The sequence below is a fragment of the Myodes glareolus genome, chromosome 9 (assembly GCF_982192425.1).
Source record: "Myodes glareolus chromosome 9, mMyoGla1.1, whole genome shotgun sequence".
Lineage (NCBI taxonomy): Eukaryota > Metazoa > Chordata > Mammalia > Rodentia > Cricetidae > Myodes > Myodes glareolus.
This window is the reverse complement of record NC_142034.1, coordinates 74627911-74651849: the sequence shown is the minus strand read 5'-3', so window position 1 is coordinate 74651849 and position 23939 is coordinate 74627911. Positions and strand designations below refer to the sequence as shown.

Below are 23939 nucleotides of genomic sequence, written 5' to 3'. Positions count from 1 at the left end.
CTTTAATCCCAGCACTCAGGAAGCAGAGATGGGTGGATCTATGAGTTCAAGACCAGCCTGGTCAAGGAGTTCCAGGATGAATAGACAGGGCTACATTGAGAGATGCTATCTCAAAAAGAAGGAGGAGGAGGGGTCAGGAGGAGAAAGAAGAAGAAAAAGAAAGAAAGGAAGAAAGTATGGCTCTTAATTACTTTATTGATTCTCATCATACCCAAAAGACACCTTTTTTTTTTTTTTTTTTTGGTTTTTCGAGACATGGTTTCTCTGTAGCTTTGGAGCATGTCCTGGAACTAGCTCTTGTAGACCAGGCTGGCCTCACACTCACAGAGATCCACCTGCCTCTACCTCCCGAGTGCTGGGATTAAAGGTGCGCACCACCACTGCCCAGCTCATCCAAAACTTGTACACAGGGGCTGGAGAGATGGCTCAGCAGTAAGAGCATTTGCTGTTCATGGGGGACTGGGTTACAGATCTCATGTAACAAGACATGTACACTATGCACCCTTGTACCCCCAACTTGAGGAACCAGAGACAAGAGGATCAGTGGGGCTTCTGATGTCCAGCCTCGCTGAGAACACAGAAGCCTCAGACTCAAGGGAAGACCGTGCCTCAAAGAAATAGGTAATTTAGAGAAGACCCAGTGCCCTCCTGTGGCTTCCACACACATATGCAACAAGTGCACACAAACACACCTGCACACAAACATGCCACATACTCAAACACACACAGGGAAGTAAAAATCTTTTAACAGACATACACAGTACTTCTGATAACATTATTAAGATCCAGAAAACTGAAACACCCATCAACTGATGGGTAAACACAATGTGACATATCCTTGCCGTGCAATATTCAGCCATAAAAAAAAATGCCACTGACATGCTACGACACGGGTGGATTTTGGATGTGTGGTGGTAAGTGAAGAGGACAGACACAATAGGACAGATTACTCCACTTACACGAAACACCCAGAAGAGGAAGATCATAAAGGCAGATTAAAGGTTACCAAGAGAAGATGGGAAGTAACTGACGGTGGGGACTGCAGGGGTTCCGTTCAGAATGATGAAGACGCTCTGGAATTAGATAATCTTGTTGGCTGCTAAATCCCGTGACTCCATCAAAACCTGAATTTTGCATTTTTATTAATGGTGTAGGAGATACTTCTGTATTTATGTTGCTTTCATTGGTTGAATAAAGATACTGCCTTGGCCTTTTGATAGGGCAGCCCTTAGGTGGGTGGAGTAGACAGAACAGAATGCTGGGAGGAAGAAGGACAGACTGGCAGATGCCATGATTCTCCTGCCCAAGATGGACGCTGGTTAGACTCATGCTGGTAAGCCACAGTCAAGTGGCGATACACATTAATGGAGATGGGTTAATCAAGATGTGAGAGTTAGCCAATAACAGGCTAGAGATATGGGCCAGGCAGTGTTCAAATGAATACAGTTTCTGTGTTATTATTTCGGGGGTTATGCTAGCCAGGCAGGGGGATGCAGCCCGCTCCCTTCATACAACGTATTAATGAGGTAAATTTTATAGACTATCAAATCACAGAAAATAAAAAGAACAAAGATATAGCCCTTTTCATATATTTCATAGCATATATTATGTGCTCAATAAATTTCCTTATAAAGAGTAGTCCTGTGCCAGGCAACAGTGGCACCCATGATTAATCCTAGCGCTTGGGAGGAGGCAGAGGCAGATCTGTGTGAGTCTGAGGTCAGGCTGCTCTAAAAGTGAGTTTCAAGGCCAGGCAGTAGTGGCGCTTGGGAGGCAGAGGCAGGTGGATCTCTGTAAGTTCAAGGCCAGCCTGGTCTACAAGAGCTAGTTCCAGGACAGGCTCCAAAAGCCACAGAGAAACCCTGTCTCAAGAAACCAAAAGAAAAAAAGTGAGTGAGTTTCAGGACTGTTACACAAAGAAACCCTGTCTCAAAAAAGAAAAGAAAAGGAGAGAGAGAGAGAGAGAGAGAGAGAGAGAGAGAGAGAGAGAGAGGGAGGAACAGTCCTTACAGATTGGTCTCTTGGTCAGCAGCAGTACCTAGGAACATGTTAGATCAGCAGCGACAAAGGCAGTGTCAGCATTCGCCTCAGACGTCCAAGGTCCATCCACGTCATAGCATGCCAGTGGCTTCTATCTTACAGCTGAATATTGCATGGAGGAATACGCCACATTTTATCCATCAGTCGATGGACACTTCAGTCCTGGGGATCTTACGCATATTCAGATTTGACAACCTCTGAAATAAGGATAGAAAACCCTTTACTGCACTGCAGAGTGGGAACAGGTGCTTCCGGATTATTTTGAAATTGCATTCATTGTTTGTTTATGTGGAAGTCAGAGGACAACTTGCGGGAGCTGATTCTCTCCCACCATGTGGATTCTGGGATCAAACCCAGGCATCTTACTGGTCAAGTACTTCCAAGTTCTTTATTATTAATAATTTTATAGATTATTTCTGTGTGAGTGTGTGTTCATGCACACAAGAACACATGCTCAAAAGTGTGTGTGTGCTATTGTTGCTGTTGCTGTTGTGTGTGTGTGTGTGTGTGTGTTGTTGCTGTTGCTATCAGCAGGCAGAAGAGGGTTCATATCTCCTGAAGCTGGACTCCCATCTTTTGCTGAGCCATCTCTCCAATCCCCTACTTGCAAATCCTTTTTTTTTTTTATTTTTTATTCTTTTGAGACAGGATCTCTCTATGCAAAAAATCCTGGAATTTGCTATGTGGACCAGGCTGGTCTCAAATTCACATATCCACCTGCCTCTGCCTCTCAAGTCCTGGGGTAAAGGCATGTGCCACCATGCCTGGCTTATTTTCCAACTCTTGTGTGTATAATTCTCCAGAAAGCACAGTGGCTTCAGTTTACGCTTCCAGAACTCCTCTTTCCTGTTATTAGAACACACTGACGTGATAATGAGCACATCTAATATGTGCGAGGTGATGAGTTTCATTGTTTCCACACGTGCATATCATACTCACGCCCCCACGTAGTGATACGATTTGACAGCCAGGCTGGCTGACTATGTGGACTGTGTCAGGATAAACCCGAGTATGTTGCGCTTCGCGGTCTTAAGGAAAACCAGTCCCCAGAGCTTGAAAGCTGCAATTCAGAATCCACACAGGATGTCACCCATTACATCTGCCGCACCCAAGACCGTGAATGCCAATGACAGCCCAGCTCAAAGGGCTGCCCATGCAGTTCAGCGCGCTGGCCTCGCATGTATACAGTTCTCAAGTTACATCCCCAGCACCACATAAGCCAGGCCTGGTGATGCATGCCTCTAATCCTAGCAACGGGGATGACTGAGGCAGGGGGATCAAAGAGTCTGAGATCATCCACAACTACACATAGAGTTTGAAGTTAGCATAAAATATAGATACTAGAAACCATGTTTCGAAGAAGACCTTAAAATTTGTTCAGACCTCCCAGAATGAGTCTACCTTCCTTCTTTTCACCCTCCTGCCACATCCAGGTGACATGGGACATCTCGTACAGCTGTCTTCCTAGCCTTTACCAAAGTAAATATGGTTCACATCTGTTGTCCAGGCGAAGACAAGAGCCCTTTGAGTCAGAAACTGTCCTGTTCCTAATTGCTTCAGCGAGCTCTACTTGACAGAGCCCACAGTCGCTAATTTTGTCTCGAGGTTCAGCGGCAGGAGCCCCGGACTGGGATCTGAAGGTGGATTTGTACTGTGAGTGATTGCCGCCTTCAGGCCAGGAGAGGGAAGAACAGGGCTCTACGCTCCTAGACCCTAGTGCGACTCGCTTATGCAAAAATGTGCCCAACGGTGACCCCAGCCTCCAGGCCACCCCAATCCATCTGTCAGATGGGGTGAGAGCACTTTCTTTCAAGGACACCAGCTGCCTCAGAGCTTCCTGACAACTGGGTTCTTGAGGATTCCAACCTTAGACTTAAGTGTCAGAATTCGGGGTTGGCCGGGAGCTACTAAACCTTCTCCAGACGCTCTTTGCAACATTAACCCGCCTGGGCTGCACAGTTGGTCAAGAGCAAGTGATTCTCTCACCGACTGGACAGCGATGGCGGGGCTGGGCGGGACTGCGAGTGTGGCCGCCAGGGGGCGCCATCCTCCGGGACTGCGTCTCGACCCCGCCCCGGTCGCTCGGCACCGCTCGGCTCGGCTCGGGCGCAGCGACGGCGGCGCGCGCTTCCGCCTCGCGGGCCCTGGCCCGGTGCGAGCGGCCCCGCGATGTGGCTCGGGCCCGAGGAGGTGCTGGTGGCCAATGCGCTGTGGGTGACGGAGCGGGCCAACCCCTTCTTTGTGCTGCAGCGGCGCCGGGGCCACGGCAAGGGCGGCGGCCTCACGGGTGAGCGGGGCGCGGGCGGCGGGGCCTGTGCGCACCGGGCCTGGCGGGGCAGCAGGACACGGCCAGCGGGCACGCGCAGAGGCGCGAGGGGTCGGAGGGCGGGCAGGGAGGATCGTCCCGGGACGGGAGGCACGGGGAGGGCAGCAGTGGTCTCCGGGAGACGTGTGCACACTCCTGCAGAGGGACTTAGCAGCCAGAAGCTTGCAGCGTCCCCTAGCCTGCCCTCTGCCTCAGTTTCTCCCAAGTGCCTCTGAGGGACTAAGTGGCATAAACACACATTCTTTTGCCCGCTTCTTTACTCCCAACTCGCCGAAGAATTGTCTCTTTATGAAGATCAAAGATACCCTGACCTCTGTTCCTCTTCCTCCGGCTTCTCTTCTCAGAGCTCCTGACCCAAGGCTTATTTTTTACATATTTATCAGTATATATGGTCTCCCCCTGATATAGCCCAGATGCTCCTTGGGTGTCTGGGCACCACCACTCACACAGAAGCAGTTGGAGTGGGAGCCTCTGACGTTGTGTGACATGTGGGATTGTGAGAATCTACTGAGCAGGTTTTATTCAAAGCCCCTTATGCTCTAGGGCCTGTCAAGTATTACAGGAACAGGTCTGGCCTTTCAGGAGACTCCAGTGGACCCTTCTGGGCCCCAGATCCTTCTGTTTATAAAGCGAGTTTTCTGTGAAAGGTCCCGATTTTCAGTGTGGCAGCTGCCAGCCCTGCCAGATGCCGGTTCTCATAGGTACCATCAGCTGCCAGGCTCTCATGAGCCACACTTCTTAATGTGGAAGGGACTGTACCTTTTCCAAGGAAGCTCGGTGTTCTTTTCCACAGTCGGGCTCCTTTCCAAAGAGAATCCTGGAGGTGGTACTGGACCTGCGTCCAGGACCCATTGTTTACAGACAGGTAGCAGCTGTCCTGACAGCCCAATGACCAAGCCTGGAAGCTACCACAAGGCCACTGAGGAAGACAGGGCACCATGTGAGAAGTCACTTTGGTTACATCATTCATCTGTCTGTGTCCCCCAAAGCTGAGCTTCCAGAGCCCAGCCGTTCTGTGAACTCCTCCAGATCCCACTGAGCGCGAATTGTGTAGTAGCCTCCTGTCGTGGTGTCCCAGATTCCTCACCACTGTCTCCCCAAGAGAGAGCCATCAGTAATGCAGATTTGTTCAAGCCTCTTTTCAAAACCTGCCCGCCTGGAGAGATATCTCAGGGGCTAAGGGCTGCAGAACCCAAGTTCAAATCCCAGCACCCACGTGGTGGCTCATCTGCAATTCCAGTTCTAGAGGATCCAATACCCCCTTCAGGCCTCCATGGCCAACAGACAAAAGCAGTGCACAGACATGCGTGCAGACACCACACCCATACACAGAAGAACGGATGAAATGAGCTGCCCATGTGGTGCATGGGAGGCAGAGGCTGGTGGGTCAATGAGTTTGAGGCAGCCTGGTCTGCAAAGTGAGTTCCAGGACAAAAAAAAAAGAAAAAAGAAAAGAAAGGAAATAACTTTTAAAAATAATAATAACTTGCCAGCCTGGACTTCTGAAGTTCTCATTACAGAGTGGGTGAGAGGAGGGGGTCAGCAGGTTAAAGGTGTCAGGTCCTGCACTATGGCTACACCGGTAATTTATTCTGAGACTGTAAAAGAACGCTCCCAAGACCAAAAGAAAAACCTCAGCATGGACTTTGAAAAGTTTACTCCAGAGGCTGCAAAGCCTTGAATGTGCCTTTTCTTCTTTTGCTTTTGAGGTAGTCTTACTATTTAGCTTCGGCAGGCCTGGAACTTGTTACGTAGACCAGGCTAGTCTTAAATTCACAGAGACCCGCCTGCCTCTGCTTCCTGAGGGTTAGGATTAAAGGTGTGCACCATTTAGCTGCAGTTTATATACTTTGTGTGTGGAGCGGGGGGGGGGGGGGGGGGGTGCACGCGTGCCAAGCCCAGAAGTTGACGTGGGGGTCTACTGCTCTGGCTCTCCTCCGCCTTGTGTTTCCAGTCGGTTTGCTGGGCAACTCCCAGCACTAAAGTTGCAGACTCAAGCTCCCACCCCCATCGTTATGTGGGTGCTGGGGATCCAAGCTCAGACCCTCCTGCCTACATAGTAGGCATTTTACCGACTGAGTCGTCTCCCCAATCCATAACGGCAATTAGAGTGACTCTTTTTTTTCATTTTAACATTTCAGTGAAACAAATGAGAAATCGTCCATTTGGATGTGTCTGTTTTGTAACCGTTTATTAAAGATGGAGGGGGTCAGATGAAAAATGGTAGCAAAACATAGTAAAGATGAATAGCAAAACCAATAGGAATTGTTTTGCGCACCGAGAAGTCAGCAGCAGGGAATTCTCAGACCTCACCAGAAGCAGCAGTTCCTTGAAAAGGGAGAAATCAGTTTCAAACAGGAACAATGGGCAGGGTTTTTTGATTACTTCGCTATTTAAGTAATCAAGAAGAGTGGATCAGGCGGGCAGTGGAGAAGATGGGGTTTTCTGCCGAAATGCCAGGAAACGGTGACATTGACAAAGAGCACTGCCACAGAGTGTGTCATCAGGCCAAAGGGTCCGAGGAAGGAGAACTTGAAATGCCCTGAAATGCTCCAGTTCCAGAAAAAAACAATTGTCTTTCAAAAGCTGATGAATTCTAAAAAATGTCCTGTTCAGCCGTAACTTTGAAGGCTGCCCAAGCCTTCCAGAATTGCCAAGTATGATGACAAGTGCTGAACAGAAGGTCTACGATCTATGTCGTCCCAGGGTTTGATGTGGAAAGTGTTACAATGTCCTTGCTCTGGGAGGAACTGCCTGAGAGAAGGGGTATTCTTAGAAGACCTATCTGGCAGTTAGGGCCAGCAAGTTGGCTCAGAGGATAACCATGCTTGCCAAGGAGACCTGGAGACTTGAGTTCCGTCCCTAGACCCTGGTGGCGGGAGAAAACACCTCCTGCCAGTTGATCCCCGACCTCCTCGTGTATGCCGTGGCACAAATGTCCCTATGCAGTAGTGATAAAAATAAATTATAAAAGATAAATGTATAAGCCAGGTATAGTGACCCACCAATGATCCCAGAACTCATAAAGCAGAGGTGGGAGGATCACAGGTTCAAGGCTAGCCTGAATGACACAGACCCTGTCTCAAAAAGCAAACCAAGACACTGCTGTTTTCCTGGATTTTGTGATATCTGTGTATTTTTCTTAGTTCGTAATATGTTTTTCTAGTTTTTAAGAAAATATTTGCTGCAGTTGTAGGTCGGTGGTAGAATGCCTGCCCAGCATGTGTAAACCTGGGTTTGATACACACACGCACGCACACAAAGAAATGTTGGGGTGGGAGAGATGGCTCAATGGTTAAGAGCACTCACTGCTCTTTCAGAGGACCTGGGTTCAATTCCCAGCACCCACATGGCAGCTCATAACTGTTTGTAATTCCAGTTTCAGGGAGCCCAATATCCATGGCAAAACAGCAAAGCACATTTTTTTAAAAAGCTATTGAAAATTAAGTGTTTGTCTTAACACCTAATTTGGGGGCTGAGGATATATCTCAGTTGGTAGGGTGCTTCTTAACATGCACAAAGGCTTGGGGTCCGCCCCCAACATCATATGAAGCAGGCATAGTGGCACATTCGAATAAGGCCAACACGAAGGAGGGTTAGGGCAGGAGGATCAGTTCAGTCATCCTTGGCTACCAAGTTCAAGGCCAGCCTGGGCTTCTTGAGACCCTGTCTATAAATAAACAAAACCTTTATTTTGTATTTTCCTGCAAAAGAGCCTCCCAGAATGGTTTGAGCTTTGAGTTCTGTTAAGCATCTGCTGCAGCCCAGCATGGTTGACACAAACCTTTAACCCCAGCACTTGGGAAACAGAGGCAGACAGATCTTTACAAGTTCAAGGCCAGCTTGATCTACTTAGTAAGTTCCAGACCAGCTACTGCTGGATAGTGAAGGCCTGGGTCAAAAGTCCTCTGCCGCAAGTATTTCCGAGCCAAAAAAATAACAGATGCTTCCAGCATTCCAGCAGAAACAGGACGGGAAGTTTTAAGCTTCTCTGGCAGGAAGCCGGTGAGGAGTAAGAAGTCTGGCTGTGCAGCCCTGCCGAGGTTAGGCCTTCCTGTCACGGTGCTGTGTGAGCGGTCTCAGGCCAGGCTTGGCCCCCAGGGCCCTCACCTTCCGCCTCTCTCTGCCCTGCCCGTAGGTCTTCTTGTGGGCACCCTGGATGTGGTCCTGGACTCCAGTGCCCGAGTGGCCCCTTACCGCATCCTGCACCAGACCCAGGACTCACAGGTCTATTGGACGGTGGCCTGCGGTAAGTACCCTGAGTCATGAGGTCACACTGGGAGGGAGGGGCCAGGAAACCTGCATTATTGTGGGGTGATGTCTACCAAGAGCCTCATGATGCTCCTCATTCAGAGGAGCTCCTGGGGCTTAGGCTTGGACCTCAGTAGAGCCCGTGTTCTCTTCCACCTTGTCTCCGGAACTACAGCCTCATAACTGGAAGAGTTGACATTTTCAGACCCATTTCCTACTCTATTCACTGTAGCCTCCTCGGTGACACATTAGCATTTTGATGCTCTTAAACATGTGGTAAGGATGGCCTGGTCCCCCAGCTGAGGTGACTCAGGATGGCTTTTGGCCTTCTTATTTTGGCTCTCTACTGGAAACATGCATACACTCTCACTCTGTGGGGTGACGTGTTTCCCCATCTTTCTGCACTGTGTCCATTTCGCTGATGAGGATGAGCCCTCATGGAGAGTGCTGAGCAGGGCTTCTTCTCCTTGGTGCAGGAAGACTGGGTGCCACCCACAGAAAGGACCTCAGAAGCTTGGGGAAGGTTGGGGTGCCCCTCACAGAAAGGGTTTCAGAGAAGCTTGGGGAGGACTGGGGTACCCCTCATAGAAAGAGGGCCTTGGAGAAGCTTGCCCAAGAGTGAACCCCAGTGCTATCCATCCAGTTCTTTTCAAAGCATCTTTAAATAGAAAAATTCGCAAGAGAAAGCCCTGTATTGGTGGACTGATGAAACACTGAGACCGCCACCTTGTATTAGCTTGGGATAATGGTTGAGTCACCTCTAATTCAGTGTTTGCGGGACCTTGTAGCACATATCCACCAGGATTCTACTGTAGCTGCTGTGCTTAGATTAGATGGATGAGTTGAGCCCACCTACGCCTGTGCCAGCTAGCGTGCGCCAGTCATGCTGAAGAGTCTCAAGTGTTCAGACATCACTGCCTGAGTGGCAGGCACTGACCTGAACCTCCTCACGGGTACTTCAGTCTCCTCTCTGTTTTGAAGAGAGGAAACCATGCATGGTCCAGAGCAATCAAGTACCCTGTCTAGCGTTACACAGAGTTACAGTTCAGGCCCAAGACACCTGCTCCTGTATCAGCTGATACCTCTCTGGTTACAAGCCATGCTGTTTCTGGTGTTCCTTGGTGGCCTGGGAAAAGATAACAGGTCTGTGAAGTTTGTGGACCTCAGCCAGCTGTGGCAGTACGTGCCCATAATCCCAGGCTCAGATATGAGGATCGTGAATTTGAGACCAGCTTGGGCGATTTAGTAAGCCTCTACCTTAAATAAATAGAAGCTAAGGGTACAGCTTGCTGAGTGCTTGTCTAACCTCATGAATCCCTGCATTTCTTCCCAGCACCATATAAACCAAGCATGGTGGCACACACCTATAATCGCAGCCCTTGAGAAGTTCAGGAATTCTGCCATTCTTGGTGCTGTAGCAAGTTCAAGGTCACCCTGGGCAATAGGAGACCTTGTTTCAAAAAATAAAAGCCAGGCAGTAGTGGTGCATGCCTTTAATCCCAGTACTCAGAAAGCAAAGGCAGATAGATCTCTGAGTTCGAGTCCAGTCTGGTTTATAGAGTGAGTTCCAGGGCATCCAGGGCTACTCAGAGAAATCCTGTCTTGCTAGATAGATAGATCCTGATAGACAGGCAGGCAGGCAGGCAGATAGATTAGGTAAATAAATAGATAAAAACAACATAGGGACTTAGTCACTCAACGGTAGTTTACAGCACTTGCCTAGCATGTGTGAGACACTGGGTTGAAGCTCAGCACAGGAAGGGGGAGAGTGTGTAGCCCTCAAAATTGGACCCCGGCTTCAAGGTGGAGGTTAGAGGATCAAGGGATTAAAAGCACAGGCAGGTGGCAACCTGGAAATAGTCCCTCTGCCCCGGGCAATATTGTAGTCTCTCCTCCTTGGCGCCCTGAACAGCTGTGACCTGTGTCTGTGTGAGCAAGTAAACATCAGTGTGCCCGAGACCAAGGGGAGCAACCCAGCAAGACCCCAGATCTCCTGGTTTGCAGACCCACAGTGGGGATTGGGAGCCTACAGGGATTTCCTTCAGGAGATAGGGCTTCCTTGTAGGGTGTGTTCCACCCAAGTGGGGTCTGGGAAATTTATGTTCCTTGATCACAGGGAGACAAGTTACACTTTTTAAAAAATTGACTTAGAGGGCTGGAGAGGTGGCTCAGAGGTTAAGAGCATTGCCTACTCTTCCAAAGGTCCTGAGTTCAATTCCCAGCAACCACATGGTGGCTCACAACCATCTGTAATGAGGTCTGGTGCCCTCTTCTGGCCTGCAGGCATACATGCAGAAAGAATATTGTATACATAATAAATAAATAAATAAATAAATAAATAAATAAATATTTTAAAAAATTGACTTAGAGGCGGGTGGTGATGGTGCAAACCTTTAATCCCAGCACTTGGGAGGCAGAAGCAGGCGGATCTCTGAGTTCGAGGCTAACTTGGTCTACAAGAGCTAGTTCCAGGACAGGCTCCAAAGCTACATAGAGAAACCCTGTCTCAAAAAACAAAATTAGTGTGTGTTCACATGTGTGTATGCGCACACGCTGTGTACACCAGACTCGCTAACCCAGGAGCTCCAGGTCATTTGTCTGTCTCTGTCTGTGTGTCTCTGAAGGAGTGCTAGGATCACAGGTGCAGGCCATCCAATCCTGCTCTTTCCACGAGTTCAGGGATCAACCTCAGGCCGTTCAGCCTGCATACCTAGTGCTCTTCTGAGCCGTCTTCCCGCCCAACAGTTACTTAACATGGGCCTTGAAGAGCATCATCTCTGCCTCGTGTGTCCTTTCTCGGGGAGCATACAGAAAAAGGCCATGGCACCAGCGGCCGGATAGCAGAGAGGAGAGTGGAGAGGAACGACAGCCCTTCAGTGCAGTGGGGCCTGGTGCTAAGAAAAGTCCTGGCCATGCTGCGGAACCCTAGTCCTTGGCTCACCCCAGATGCCGTCCTTGCCCTGGTCTCACCTGTGCCTCCCTCCCCCCACTGTCTCAGAAGCAGCTTGCCAATACCAGTTGTCCTGCTGGAACCTGCCCAGTGAATCCCAGTCTCTCCCCTTGGTATTCAGGATGTTCAGCACCTGCCCACCGTCATTCCCAGACTCCTCCCCAGCCATGCCCTGGTATGCAGCAACAGGCCCGCAGAACCTATGGTTTCCCACCAGCTCTCTGCAGGCTTCCACACGGTGTCCCTTCTGCTGTGTTGAGTACTCACCTAGATGTCACCTCCCCAACTTCCTCAGACCCACACACCTCTCCCTGCTCCTAGGCTTGACCTGGCTGCCCCACTGCTTTTACATGGAAGTCTGGGTGGTCAGATAGGAACTCCTGAGGATGAGAGCAGGCTAGGCCCTGCAGCCTGGGCTTGCTGCGCGGCTCTGGCTAATGCGCTGAAACTCTCTGTGTCTCCGCATCACACAGTAAGGCGTCTCCAAGGGGTCCGAGGAGTGAGATCATGGGCAGTTCTGAAAACGGGAGTGACACTCAGTAATCTGATTAGACACAGCAGTACCTGACAGAGGTGGTGGAGTTTGTGTTCTTAATTTTAAATAAATAAACGAGTTTCTCTTAACTGAATGTCCATATAAACATTTATAATCAAAATTTATAATCAAAATGCGAGCAGACACAGACAGACAGAATGGCAATTTCATCCATCTAAGGTCGCTGGGAATGTGTGTGTAAAAGAAAATGATCCTGAGGGATGGCGAGATGGCTCTGTGGTTAGAGCACCTGCCACCCTTGAAGAGGACCCCGTTTGGTTTCCAGCACTCACATGGTGGCCCACAACCATCTAAACTCCAGTTCCAGGAGATCCAACTCCTTTTGCTGACCTCTGAGAGCACACAAGTGGTGCACATACATGCAGACAAAACATTTACACACATAAAATAATCTGGGCAGTGGTGGCACATGCCTTAAATTCCAGCACTTGGGAGGCAGAGGCAGGCAGACAGTCTAGTCTCCAGAGTGAGTCGCTTGACAGCCAGGGCTACATGAGGAAACCCTGTCACCAAAAAAAAAAAAAGAAAAAGAAAAAGAAAAATTAAATAAATCTGAATTTAAGAAAATGAAATGAAAAAAGGAAGAAAGAAAATGAAATGATACTGAGAGTTGCATCATGCCTGTTTAACTTCTAAATTTGAATGTGGGTTCTTGGCCAAAAACAGAAAAAAGCAGAAAGAAATTCCTCTCTACCAACCAGACCCTGGCCTCTGTGCACCAGGAGAAGGAGGTTGTAAGAGAAATACAAACAGGAAAGAAAATGGAGGGACTAAAAGGGGCTTGCAGGGAGGCAGTTCCATGTGACTCACTAAGTTGTCTAGTACTTCCTGCTCACAGCTTCCTGTGGGCGGTTTCCCAGAGGCCATCAAGGGAGCGCCACACTGTGGAATTCCGTGTCTGGTTAGTGGGCTGTGAATAAGAAGCAGACAAACCATCTCTAGCAAAGGCCATCCAGGCTGCAGTGAAGCAGTGAGCTGGGCTGCGGGTGGGAGGGGCAGGGACCACCAGGCCTAGCCAGGAAGGGGTCAGGGTCACCTGCTCAGCTGCTCCAGGAGTGCTGCCTTCTTCAGGCTGGGGGTGTGGCTCAGTAGTGAAGCATCTTCCCAAGATACCCTAGGTTCATTCTATCTTCTGGTTCATAGTGTGTGGGCATAGTTGCATTTCCTGCCAGGTTCTGCCCTAGCACAGCTGAGAAGAATATAGAAGGTTCCCTCCTCCCATCTTTGTAATCATCCATTCTGAGAGGTTTTCCAGTATAGGTACTTCCTTTGCCTCTTAGGGCTGCTCCTCTAAGTCCTCGATAGGAGCAGACAATCCCCAGCCTTTGGGAGTAGTACACTGCCTTCTCCAAGGCCACTTACTTCCTCTGGACCTGCAGTGCTCAGGTGGACACTGGTGGGGGGAGCCAGCAGGAAGCGGTGAGGTGGGTAGTACCCATCTGCCTGCCCTGCAGAGATTCTGTCAGCTGGACAAAGAAGCTGAATGAGTTCACAAGCCTGTGGCCACGTCGATTGTCTCTAGAAGAACAGGGATACAGAGCCAGGTGTCCCCCTTGGTGCTGAGGAGGAGGGGTTCTGTAGATCTGGCTTTTTGTGTTTGTGGCCTCTGTTATAATGGGAAGTCTAGGCAGGAAAGGTTAATCTGTACTGAAGACCGTGATCCCCCAAATAGAGAACCTGGGACCCACCTCTCCGCTTTGAGTCTTGAGACCTGATGATTTCATCTGCCCTCACTCAACTAGGTTCTTCCCGCAAAGAGATCACCAAACACTGGGAATGGCTAGAAAACAATTTGCTTCAGACACTATCCATCTTCGACAGCGAGGAAGACATCACCACCTTCGTCAAGGGCAAGATACACGTAAGGCTCACGTCCCCCTAACAGCCCTCGCTCCCTTTGTGGGGTGGTAGTCGCCGCCCACAGTTGATGCTCGGTCATCTGTGGGCTGTGCATCTATGGCTCCAGCTGTGAGTCAGAAATACCTGAGGAAAAGAATTACATCTGTGCTGAACAGACTTCCATTGTCAGTCTGTCCTAAGCAGTCCAGCAGAGCGGAACATTCCTGCCGCGCTGCATGCTGGAAATTGAGCTGAAGCGTGCAGGAGGGTGGGCACAGGCTGTACAGAAACCCTGTCCTTTCATAGAAGAATCTTAAACATACAAGGATTCGTGTGACTCTGGGGGTCCTAGAGCCAGTGCCCTGAAGAGCTGCCTCGTCTTTAGACAGCCTAATGTGGGCTTTGTTCCCATTTCAAGGATGGAAATTGAAGAGTCCTCTCATCCCTTGGTTGAAAGGGCCATGGAAGTGACTTCTACTGTTGTAGTTGGGATTGTGAATGTACCCCATGGGTTGACTGTTTTGTTTCTCAGCCCATGTTCTTGTTAGAAATAACTGGACTCTTTAGGAGATGAGAACTCAAAGAAGGCAATTAGACGGATGGAGAGGTGCCCTTGGATGGGGCTGTTGGGACCCTGGGCCTTTCTACATTGCTTCTTGTCAGCACGAGGTGGACAGACCTCTTTGGCTGTGCACTCTTCCCCATGGTGTACTGTGCCATCGCAGTCTCAAAGTAACAGGGTGATGCAGTCATGGGCTGAAAATTCTGAATCCATCAGAGGTCATCTTTTTAACCTTAGAATTAAAAGGTGCATACCAGCCAGGTGTGGTGGCACATACCTTTAATCTCAGCACTTGGGAGGCAGAGGCAGGTGGATTTCTGTGAGTTCGAGGCCAGCCTGGTCTACAGAGTGAGTTTCAAGACAGCTAGAGCTGTTATATAGAGAAACCCTGTCTTGAAAAACAAACAAACAAACAAACATCAACAAAAAGGCCCCTAACTTTTTATGCAGCAATTCTTGGGGGATGCCCTGTGGTGTTGTCATAGAGGCAGAGTGATTGACACGTGTTGCTATGCTTTCTGCAGCCTCAATTAGTCCAAGCACTGGAAGCAGTGGCTCCCAGCCCCATAAGAGACCAACGCTCTTCCTCTGCAGTCTGGAAACACTGATCTTGCAAGCATTTTCCAGTACTTTCTAAGTGCTTATTCTGCTCAGTGCGTTATCTTCAGGGGACTTATTAAGTCATGTGTGGTGTGCTTAATGGAATATTTTATAGCCAAGTAATGATTATGGAACCAAACATAATAGTACACACCTGTGATCCCACCACTCAGGAGGCAAGTAGAAGCTTGTGAGTCCCATACCAGCCTGGGCTGCATTGAGATTCCCAGACAGACCCTTGCTGTGCAGAGTCTGACAGCGCAAAGTTGCTTTCAGCAAGTCTTGTGATTTCATCACATTGGAACACCATAGACCTGGACAGAACGGACCGAGTTTCTTAGCTCTTCTGTGCACACACTGGGGTTTAGGCAGGACCTGTGTTTGTCTTACAGCTCCAGGGAAGTAGGCAAAGCCAAGCTGCTACTCTCCTGTTGTGGGGCAGTAGTACTAACAGTAGCAGCCTTATCAAATATCTTCTAAATGCTCGCCCTAACAGTCCCATCAGCAGAACACTAACGTTTGGAATGACTCAGACCTCAAAGAAGAAAGGACATCAGTTCACTTTTTGTTAACTGTAGCAAGTATAATCAGCTTATAAAGCTAAAAGGATTTTTGCAGGGTTTTCTTGTTTGTTTTTTTTGTTTGTTTTGGTTTTGTTTTAATATAACGTTCTGGTGGGTTTTGCCTCATCATGGTCCAAGTGTGTAACCGGGCAAAGCTGCTCAACTCACAGCCAAGACTTGGAAGGGAATTAGGGTGCCCGTACTACCTCGGCTAGCCTAGATCTCACTATTTAGACTACACTAGCTTCAAACTCACAGCCATCTGCCTGCCTTGCTTCCTGAGTGCCACCATGCCCAGCGATCCTTGTATCCTCTTAAAGGCATGTCCCCAGTGACCAGAAGACCTCTCACTGGGTCCCACCGCTTATGGGTCCACCACACTTACTCACAGTCGTGCTGTGAAGAGGATGAGGCCTCCAAGCAGCCTTTGGGGATCACAGGATGGCCCATGGAAGTTAGGAAACAAAACTGAACAAGGGGGCTCTTAGGTGGCTTAGCAGGTAAAACTCTCACCTTGTAAATACAAGGAATGGAGTTTAAATCCCCTGTACCCATGTAAATGAGTGGCCATGGCATCCTGCTGATAATCCCAATACCAGGTAGAAGCAAAGCGGCCTAGCAAGACTAGCCAATCAGTGGTTCTGGACCCAAGTGACAGGTGTATAGGTTAGAAAGCAATCAGGAACGACACCTGGCAGCAACCGCCTCCACACACGTGCACACAGGCACACACGTATACGCCCATATCTGTGAACATACAACAAAAAAAACATCTGAATAATGGTTGAAATGCTATATACTGGGGCTGGAGAGATGGCTCAGCAGTTAAGAGCATTGCCTGCTCTTCCTAAAAGTCCTGAGTTTAATTCTCAGCAGCCACATGGTGGCTCACAATCATCTGTAATGAGGTCTGGTGCCTTCTTCAGGCATGCACACAGACAGAATATTGTATACATAATAAATAAATAATTTTTTTAAAAAAGAAATGCTATATACTGTAATTGGTTCAAGGCACCATTTGGTGCACAAAAGGGACTTTTAAATGTTAGGGGAGACTAGGGTGACGTTAATGGGCCAGGTGTCCTATCTAGGAAGTTAGAAACCCAACTCCAGAGAAACCAGGAAGTTAGAAGGAAGTTGGAAGTCTAAGACCAAAGCTAATTCCAAAAAAAAAAAAAAAAAAAAAAAACCAAGAGGATAAAAGACTAGGGGGATGGATCCAGAAACAGGACCCAGGGCAAAGAGAGCTTCCAGCAACCCATGTGGGAGAGGAAATGTGAAGAGGAAAGGGGGGGGGGTGGAAAGAAGGAATGGCAGAAACAGCCGTGGGACTTTGTAGGAGACATGACTTGGCCTACTCTCGAGCATAGCTTACTCATGGTGGATGGTGCCATGCCTGGGCTGCTGGTCCTAGGGTCTATAAAAAAGCAGGCTGAGCAAGCCAAGGTAAGCAAGTCAGTAAGCAGCTCCCTCCATGGTCTCTGCATCTCTTGCCTTCGGGTTCCTCCCCCGCCTGAGCTCCTGTGCTGACTTCCTTTGGTCATGGACAGCAGCGAGGAAGTGTAAGCTGAACAAACCCTTTCCTCCACAAGTTGCTTTTGGGTCATGGTGTTTTGTTGCAGCAATAGAAACCCTGACTAGGACAGAAGCCTAGGCCCTGCGAGGTGGTGCAGCTGGGGAAATCACTTGCTGTACAAGCCCAGCAGCCTGAGTTCTACTGCTAGAACCCGCATAGGTAGGAGGAAAGAACCAACTCCCCAAAGTCGTTCTTACGTACCTGTGCACACACACATAGTAAGTGGAAATCTAATCCTGATATTTAGCCTAAATAACTATATTTAAAAACAACTAAGTCAGCCATTTAAAAATCTACCCTGTGATTTTGACAGGTAAGGAGGACTGGTACCCCTGGGCAGAGACTGGGAGCTGTTGAAGTCACAGGGCTGCTGACTCCAGTGGGGACATCAGAGGGCAAGGCAGAGGGACTGTTGTCAGCCTCCACTCCCTGCTCATAGGTCTCCCCGGCGCTCCACAGAGGGAGGGAGTGTTAGCTACCAGCCGAAACCTAGGAAGGGGGCCTGCAGGGAAGGACCACCTAGAACTCCAGCCCCAGGGAATCCACCACCCTCTCCTGGCCTTTGTCAGCGCTGGTACACATGGCGAACATTCACATACACACAAATAAGAAAATAAGTCTTTAAAAACAGAAAATGTCAGGGCTGGAGAGATGGCTCAGAGGTTAAAGGCGCTGATAACTCTTTCAGAAGTTCTGAGTTCAATTCCCAGCAATCACATGGTGGCTCACAACTATAATAGGATCTGACATGCAAGCATACATACAAAACACTCATACATAAAACATAAATAAATGTCGTAATGAAACTCACTCCTTTGTAAGCTAATTTTAAAAATTAACTGAGGGCCAGGAATGTGGCTCAGAGTACAGCTGAGCATGCATAAGGCCCTGGGTTTGATCCTAGCCCCACCTAAGCCAAGTGTGTGGCAGATGCCTGTAATCTCAGCGTTCGGGCAGTAAGACGGAGGATTGGGTTTACCTACATAGAGAGTTTGAAGTCAGCCTAGACTCCCCAACATCCCCTATCAAAAAAATTGTTTGAGGGTGTTTGGAAATTAGACTGTCCTAGAACTTCTCTGTAGACCAGACTGACCTCGAACTCACTGAGATCTGCCTGTCTCTGCCTCCCAAGTGCTGAGATTAAAAGCATGTGCCTCCACCACCTGGCTTAAACTTTTTAATTAATGAAACAAGTCCTGGATTCTGGATTCCTGGCCTCTCTGCTCCTTTCTGGGACCGCTCCAACAGGTGCAGTGGCCAGAGCCCTGTTGTTCCCTCTAGGGTATCATTGCAGAAGAGAACAAGAACCTGCAGCCCCAGGGGGATGAGGACCCTGGGAAGTTTAAGGAGGCGGAGCTAAAGATGCGGAAGCAGTTCGGCATGCCAGAGGGCGAGAAGCTGGTCAACTACTACTCCTGTAGCTTCTGGAAGGGCCGAGTGCCGCGGCAGGGCTGGCTCTACCTGACCGTCAACCACCTGTGCTTCTACTCCTTCCTGCTGGGGAAGGAAGGTAAGGGGGGAGGGAGGCACACCTTTATCAATTCCCCATCCATGCCCAGCTCCCTTGCCTCCCTAAATTCACTGCCTCTCCAAAGCGCCCACATTCCTAGTGCACCCCCTTCCTTTCTTGCTATACCCAGATCTTTTGTCTCCCCACACCTAGGCGCCACCCTATCTACCGAGGATGAGCGCGCCCAGGCAACACCTGCGCCTGGCAGTGCTGCATCCACGCCCACTGCTGCTTCTGCAGTCACTGAGGCCTCCTGCTTTTCACTTCTGGTGTTGTGCTCAGTGGCATAGCTTCCTCCAGTGCTTTTAGATCTTGTAGAGCCTCAGGTACAGGCCACTGTCACCTCCTCCAGGTGTCTCCCTGCAGACTACCCTGACCTCAGGAGGCAAGCCGCAATCCCAGTGTAACTCAGTTCCCCCTGCTGTTGCTGTCACCCCAGAAGGAACTTCCAAGTCTACTGCTAACTTGATTGGCGGGTGTCAGCGCTAGTTCCTGAGCCCACCTCCCTCCCTGTCTACCTGTAGAGACTGCAAGGGCCAGTCTCCTCCTCTGTGGAGGCTAACATCCTTCTCTGTGCCAGTCTTACCATGCTGTGATCGGTTCCTACCCCAGTGAGGCCCCTGGGGCCAGAGTCTTGGCTGGTTCTCTGCATAGTTGCACCTTTTCATCCTCATCCACCTGGGGCAAACATTCACTAAGGTTGGGCTTGAAGCAACATGAACCCGGCGGGCTGGTGCCCTCCTCGTGGATCACGTATCTCACTTAGTATGACTAGGCTCAGGCGTGGAGGGATGGAAGTGGATAGTGCCCTTGGGAAGCAGTCCAGGGGAGGCTCTCAAAGGCACCTGGAGTCTCACCTTGTCCACTGGTAATGAATGGTGTGTTTGTCCCTGCTGTTATCAGTGAGTCTGGTGGTACAGTGGGTGGATGTCACACGCCTAGAGAAGAACGCCACTCTGCTCTTCCCCGAGAGCATACGTGTGGACACGCGGGACCAGGAACTGTTCTTCTCCATGTTCCTTAACATCGGTGAGACCTTCAAGCTCATGGGACAGCTGGCCAACCTGGCCATGCGACAGCTGCTGGACAGTGAAGGCTTCCTGGAAGACAAGGCCCTGCCCAGGCCCACCCGGCCGCATAAGAATATCTCAGCCCTAAAACGGTATGCCACCCCCCTGAGGAATTGGGAAGATTCCACAGCAGTGAGAATGGTTCCCTTGGGCTAGGTCCACTAACCCTGCTGGGTGTCCAGCACATGCCCTCCCAGGCCCGCTACTTGGAAAAGAAGCCACAGACAGACCATGGTAGTATTGTATTGGGAGAGCCATGAATACCACCATGGGGAGGAAGCTCCTAATGCAGGGAGTAGTCTCACCGTCTCTTGGTCTCAGATCAGGAGGCTGAGTGACAAGAGCCGTCCCTCAACCTGGAAGCAGTGGAGCTAGAATGTAGACCCTCATCAGATGCGCTAAGATTCCCAGGAGGCCGCACTGGAAGTCTTTGGTGAATGAGTGCTGGGGTTGCAGAGCCGTCATTCCTGTGATCGGTGTGCATGTGTCCTCAGGCCCAAAGCTAGCAAAGGAGACCAGCCCCGTATAGAGCTGAGGTCACTGCCATTCTGCCCCTAGGAGTGGCAGAAGAATGGATCAAGGTGACCAGCTCTGCAGATCACTTCTGTTTGGGTCTCAGGTTTTAGCCTCATGGGAAACGCACTCATTTGACCAGATTGCAAAGGTTTTCTGGGCTCCACAGTCAGGGTAAGCGCTCCTGAACTCAACACTGGTGTTTGGAGACCTCATCTCAGATAGATTACTTCCTAGGCTACACCCTTCACCAGGTGTAGGCCTACCATGCACCTTCCAGGTCAGGATGTTGTGCAGGGATGTCACTCTCCTGATGGGAGTGACAAGGTGACCATCTAGAAAGATAAGAAGCCGTGCTGGAACTTGGCAGACAGAATCCTACACTGTGAGTCTGACTGTGCTCAGACTCTGGTTAGGGTGCCAGAAGCTCAAGGCAGATAAGAAGCTCTCTTGGTGGGCTGGAGAGATGGCTCAGGGATAAGAGCATTGGCTACTCTTCCAGAGGACCTGGGTTCAATTCCCAGCACCCAAATGGTAGCTTCAACTATCTGTAATTCTGGTTCCAGGGGATCTGACACCTTTATAACTTTGCACATAAAATAGCTGGGTAGTGGTGGCACACACCTTTAATGCCAGCACTGGGGAGGCAGAGGCAGGCAGATCTCTGAGTTCGAGGCCAACCTGTCTACAAGAGCTAGTTCCAGGACAGGCTCCAAAAACTACAGAAAAACCCTGTCTCGAAAAACCAAATAAATAAATAAATATAAAAAATTTGTTTTAAAAAAAGCAGCAGCTCTCTTGGGACCTAGAAGATATGTCTGTGTGGATATAGCCTGGAATAAGCAAGATCAGGCCACTGTTCACAGCCATCAGACATTGCTGCTCAGAGAAAGCCAGCATGCATTTTGGATTCAGCTCTTCTGCTCCTTGCTGGGGTATCTTGTCTGGGTTTCAAGGTGGGATTAGCTCTTCCCTGGGTCAAGAAGTAGCCTCAGCCTGGTCTACAAAACAAATTCTAGGACAGCCAGAACTGTTACACAGAGAAACCCTTCTTAAAAAAAAAAAAACAAACAAAAAAACCTTCTCTTGAGTTCCAATTCCCAGGCATGACTTGCTCACTGGAAAACCCCGGAGATCTGGAATCCACTGTGAAACTGAGAAAATCCTTGCCCTACTCCAGCTTCCCACTTTGTTTCCTCAGAGACCTGGACGCCCGAGCCAAGAACGAGTGCTACAGGGCCACGTTCCGGCTTCCCAAAGACGAGCGGCTGGATGGCCACACAGGCTGCACCCTGTGGACGCCGTTTAACAAGCTGCACATCCCCGGCCAGATGTTCATCTCCAATAACTACATCTGCTTTGCCAGCAAGGAGGAAGACGCGTGCCGTCTCATCATACCTCTGAGGGAGGTGAGCCTCTCTGGCTTAGATAGAGCTCTGCAGTCCATCAGGGTGAAGGCTGGCCCATCCTCCACAGCACATCCAGGCAGCCCACAGGCCCCCTGACCTCAGGGCAGCCCCATGATTCATACTGTGGGCTCTTGGGTTCTGCTCCCAGACATATCCTTCATGCCTTTCCTTTGCTAAGTGATGCTCTGCCATCCGTTGCCCAGGGAGAAGCAGTCACCCTTGGTTCTGCTTTCTGGATTTTGCGTTCCAACAGTGGTGTCCTGTCAGGACTCCCTCCCAAGCCTATCTCTGTCTCCACGGCCACCACCTAGGACACAATAGGCTCCAGGCCTCCTCAGGAAAGGCCCGACCGCATCCGATCCCTTAGGAACACATCCTCCTCCCAGTGTAGCCAGAAAAATTGGAGATGCCAGGCAGAGTTGGCGGTGCCCTGCCTAGGATCTTCTCCCTGTGCTCAGGAAACCCCCAGCTACCTCTTGTGACCTCTTAGAACCTTCAGTATACCATCTGACCTTCTCAGGCCTCCATACACCGCAGACTGCATGTGGCCATACATACAGTCACTCATACCTGCATGCACACACGCACATACACACACACACACACACACACATACTATGTATATGACGTACAGATCTGTTCCTACATATACACGTATATCCATCATACATTGACATATACACTCTTCACATACTTTCACAAATGTAAAACCCATATGTCCCACATATGTCCACGTACATATGAATGCATGTGTCCACATTCAGATAATTTTTTACTTATCACATGTAAATGCTGCACAAACCCCATTTAGAGACAGCCACAGCCCCCTCCGCTCCATCTGTTCTAGCTCCTGCACCCTCCACTCAGTCCCAGGCACCTCTCATGGTGGTGTTTGTCCCCTCTGTCCTGCCTCTTGCCCAGCTCATACCTGATTAGACCAGGTCACAGCTCAGTCACTGCCTTCCTAGAGACACCGTCAGTAACAAGCGTGACTGCCTGGCCTTCCTTGTCAACATTGACTGAAAGTCTGCCCCATGTCTGTGCACCTGTGCTGTTCTTTCTACACATTGCAGTCGGAGCCAAGCCTTGCAGAAGCTGCCAGAAAGTGTTCCCTGGGTACAGGGGCTGTGGGCAGCCATGCAGTTGAGGGGCCGCGGTGCAGGGGCTGTGGGCAGCCTTGCAGTTGAGGGGCCGCGGTGCAGGGGCTGTGGGCAGCCTTGCAGTTGAGGGGCCGCGGTGCAGGGGCTGTGGGCAGCCTTGCAGTTGAGGGGCCGCTCACATGCTTTGGAGGGCACAGCTATGGATCGTCTTTTAAAAGCCAGGGGTTTTTAAAAGGGGGGCTGGAGAGATGGCTCAGGGGTTAAGAGCACTGGCTGTTCTTCCAGAGGTTCTGAGTTCAATTCCCAGCAACCACATGTTGACTCACAACCGTCTGTAATGAGATCTGGTGCCCTCTTCTGGTCTGCAGGGACACATGCAAGTAGAATGTTATATACAAAATTAATAAATAGATCTTTAAAAAAAAAAACAGTAGGGACAGCATCTGTGCTAAGCATTTACGTTTTTCGTGGTCGTCTTCACAGAGGCCGTGGCACTCACCCTTCTGTGACACGAGAACCTGAGACTTAGACACACAAGTGGCCGGGGCAGGAAACTAATCCAGTTGGGCCACTCAGTGCCCCATTGCACTGTGCCCAGGAGAGGGCGCTCTAAGGCCACTGTGGTTCTGCATCCTAAGATACAGACACCCCAAAACATTCTTTTGCTGCCTCAGGTGACCATTGTCGAAAAAGCTGACAGCTCCAGCGTCCTGCCCAGCCCTCTGTCTATCAGCACCAAGAGTAAAATGACCTTTCTGTTTGCCAACCTGAAAGACCGTGACTTCCTGGTTCAGAGGATCTCTGACTTCCTCCAGAAAACTCCGTCCAAGCAGCTAGGTGGCAACACTGGGGGAGCAAAGGCCAGCATTGCGGACCCAGGCCCAGAGGTAAGGAAGGTGCAGAAGGGCCAAATCCAGATGGAGAGCCTCCTAGTGCCCTCATCCGCTCTCCCCTGAGCCCAGCCCTGTGGTGCATGCTGTGGGTATCATGATGCTGGAGGATGACTCACAGCTCCTGTGTTCCGTAGAGAACGAAACAGCCCCACTACAGAGAGGTACCTGAACCAAGGGCAGT

General features: G+C 49.9%; 1 protein-coding gene across 2 annotated transcripts in view; it reads left to right on the top strand.

Annotated features, from left to right (window-relative positions):
- Positions 1-4164: 4164 nt before the first annotated feature.
- Positions 4165-23939, top strand: part of Tbc1d9b (TBC1 domain family member 9B) — a 38149-nt gene continuing 18374 nt past the window's right edge. For both annotated transcript variants that reach the window (XM_087910678.1, XM_087910677.1), the window contains exons 1-7: positions 4165-4327; positions 8505-8615; positions 13866-13984; positions 18545-18773; positions 19677-19935; positions 21558-21765; positions 23540-23752. In XM_087910678.1, the coding sequence (XP_087766804.1) occupies positions 4210-4327; positions 8505-8615; positions 13866-13984; positions 18545-18773; positions 19677-19935; positions 21558-21765; positions 23540-23752 (1257 nt within the window). In that variant the 5' untranslated portion in view covers positions 4165-4209. The remainder of the gene's footprint in view (positions 4328-8504; positions 8616-13865; positions 13985-18544; positions 18774-19676; positions 19936-21557; positions 21766-23539; positions 23753-23939) is intronic.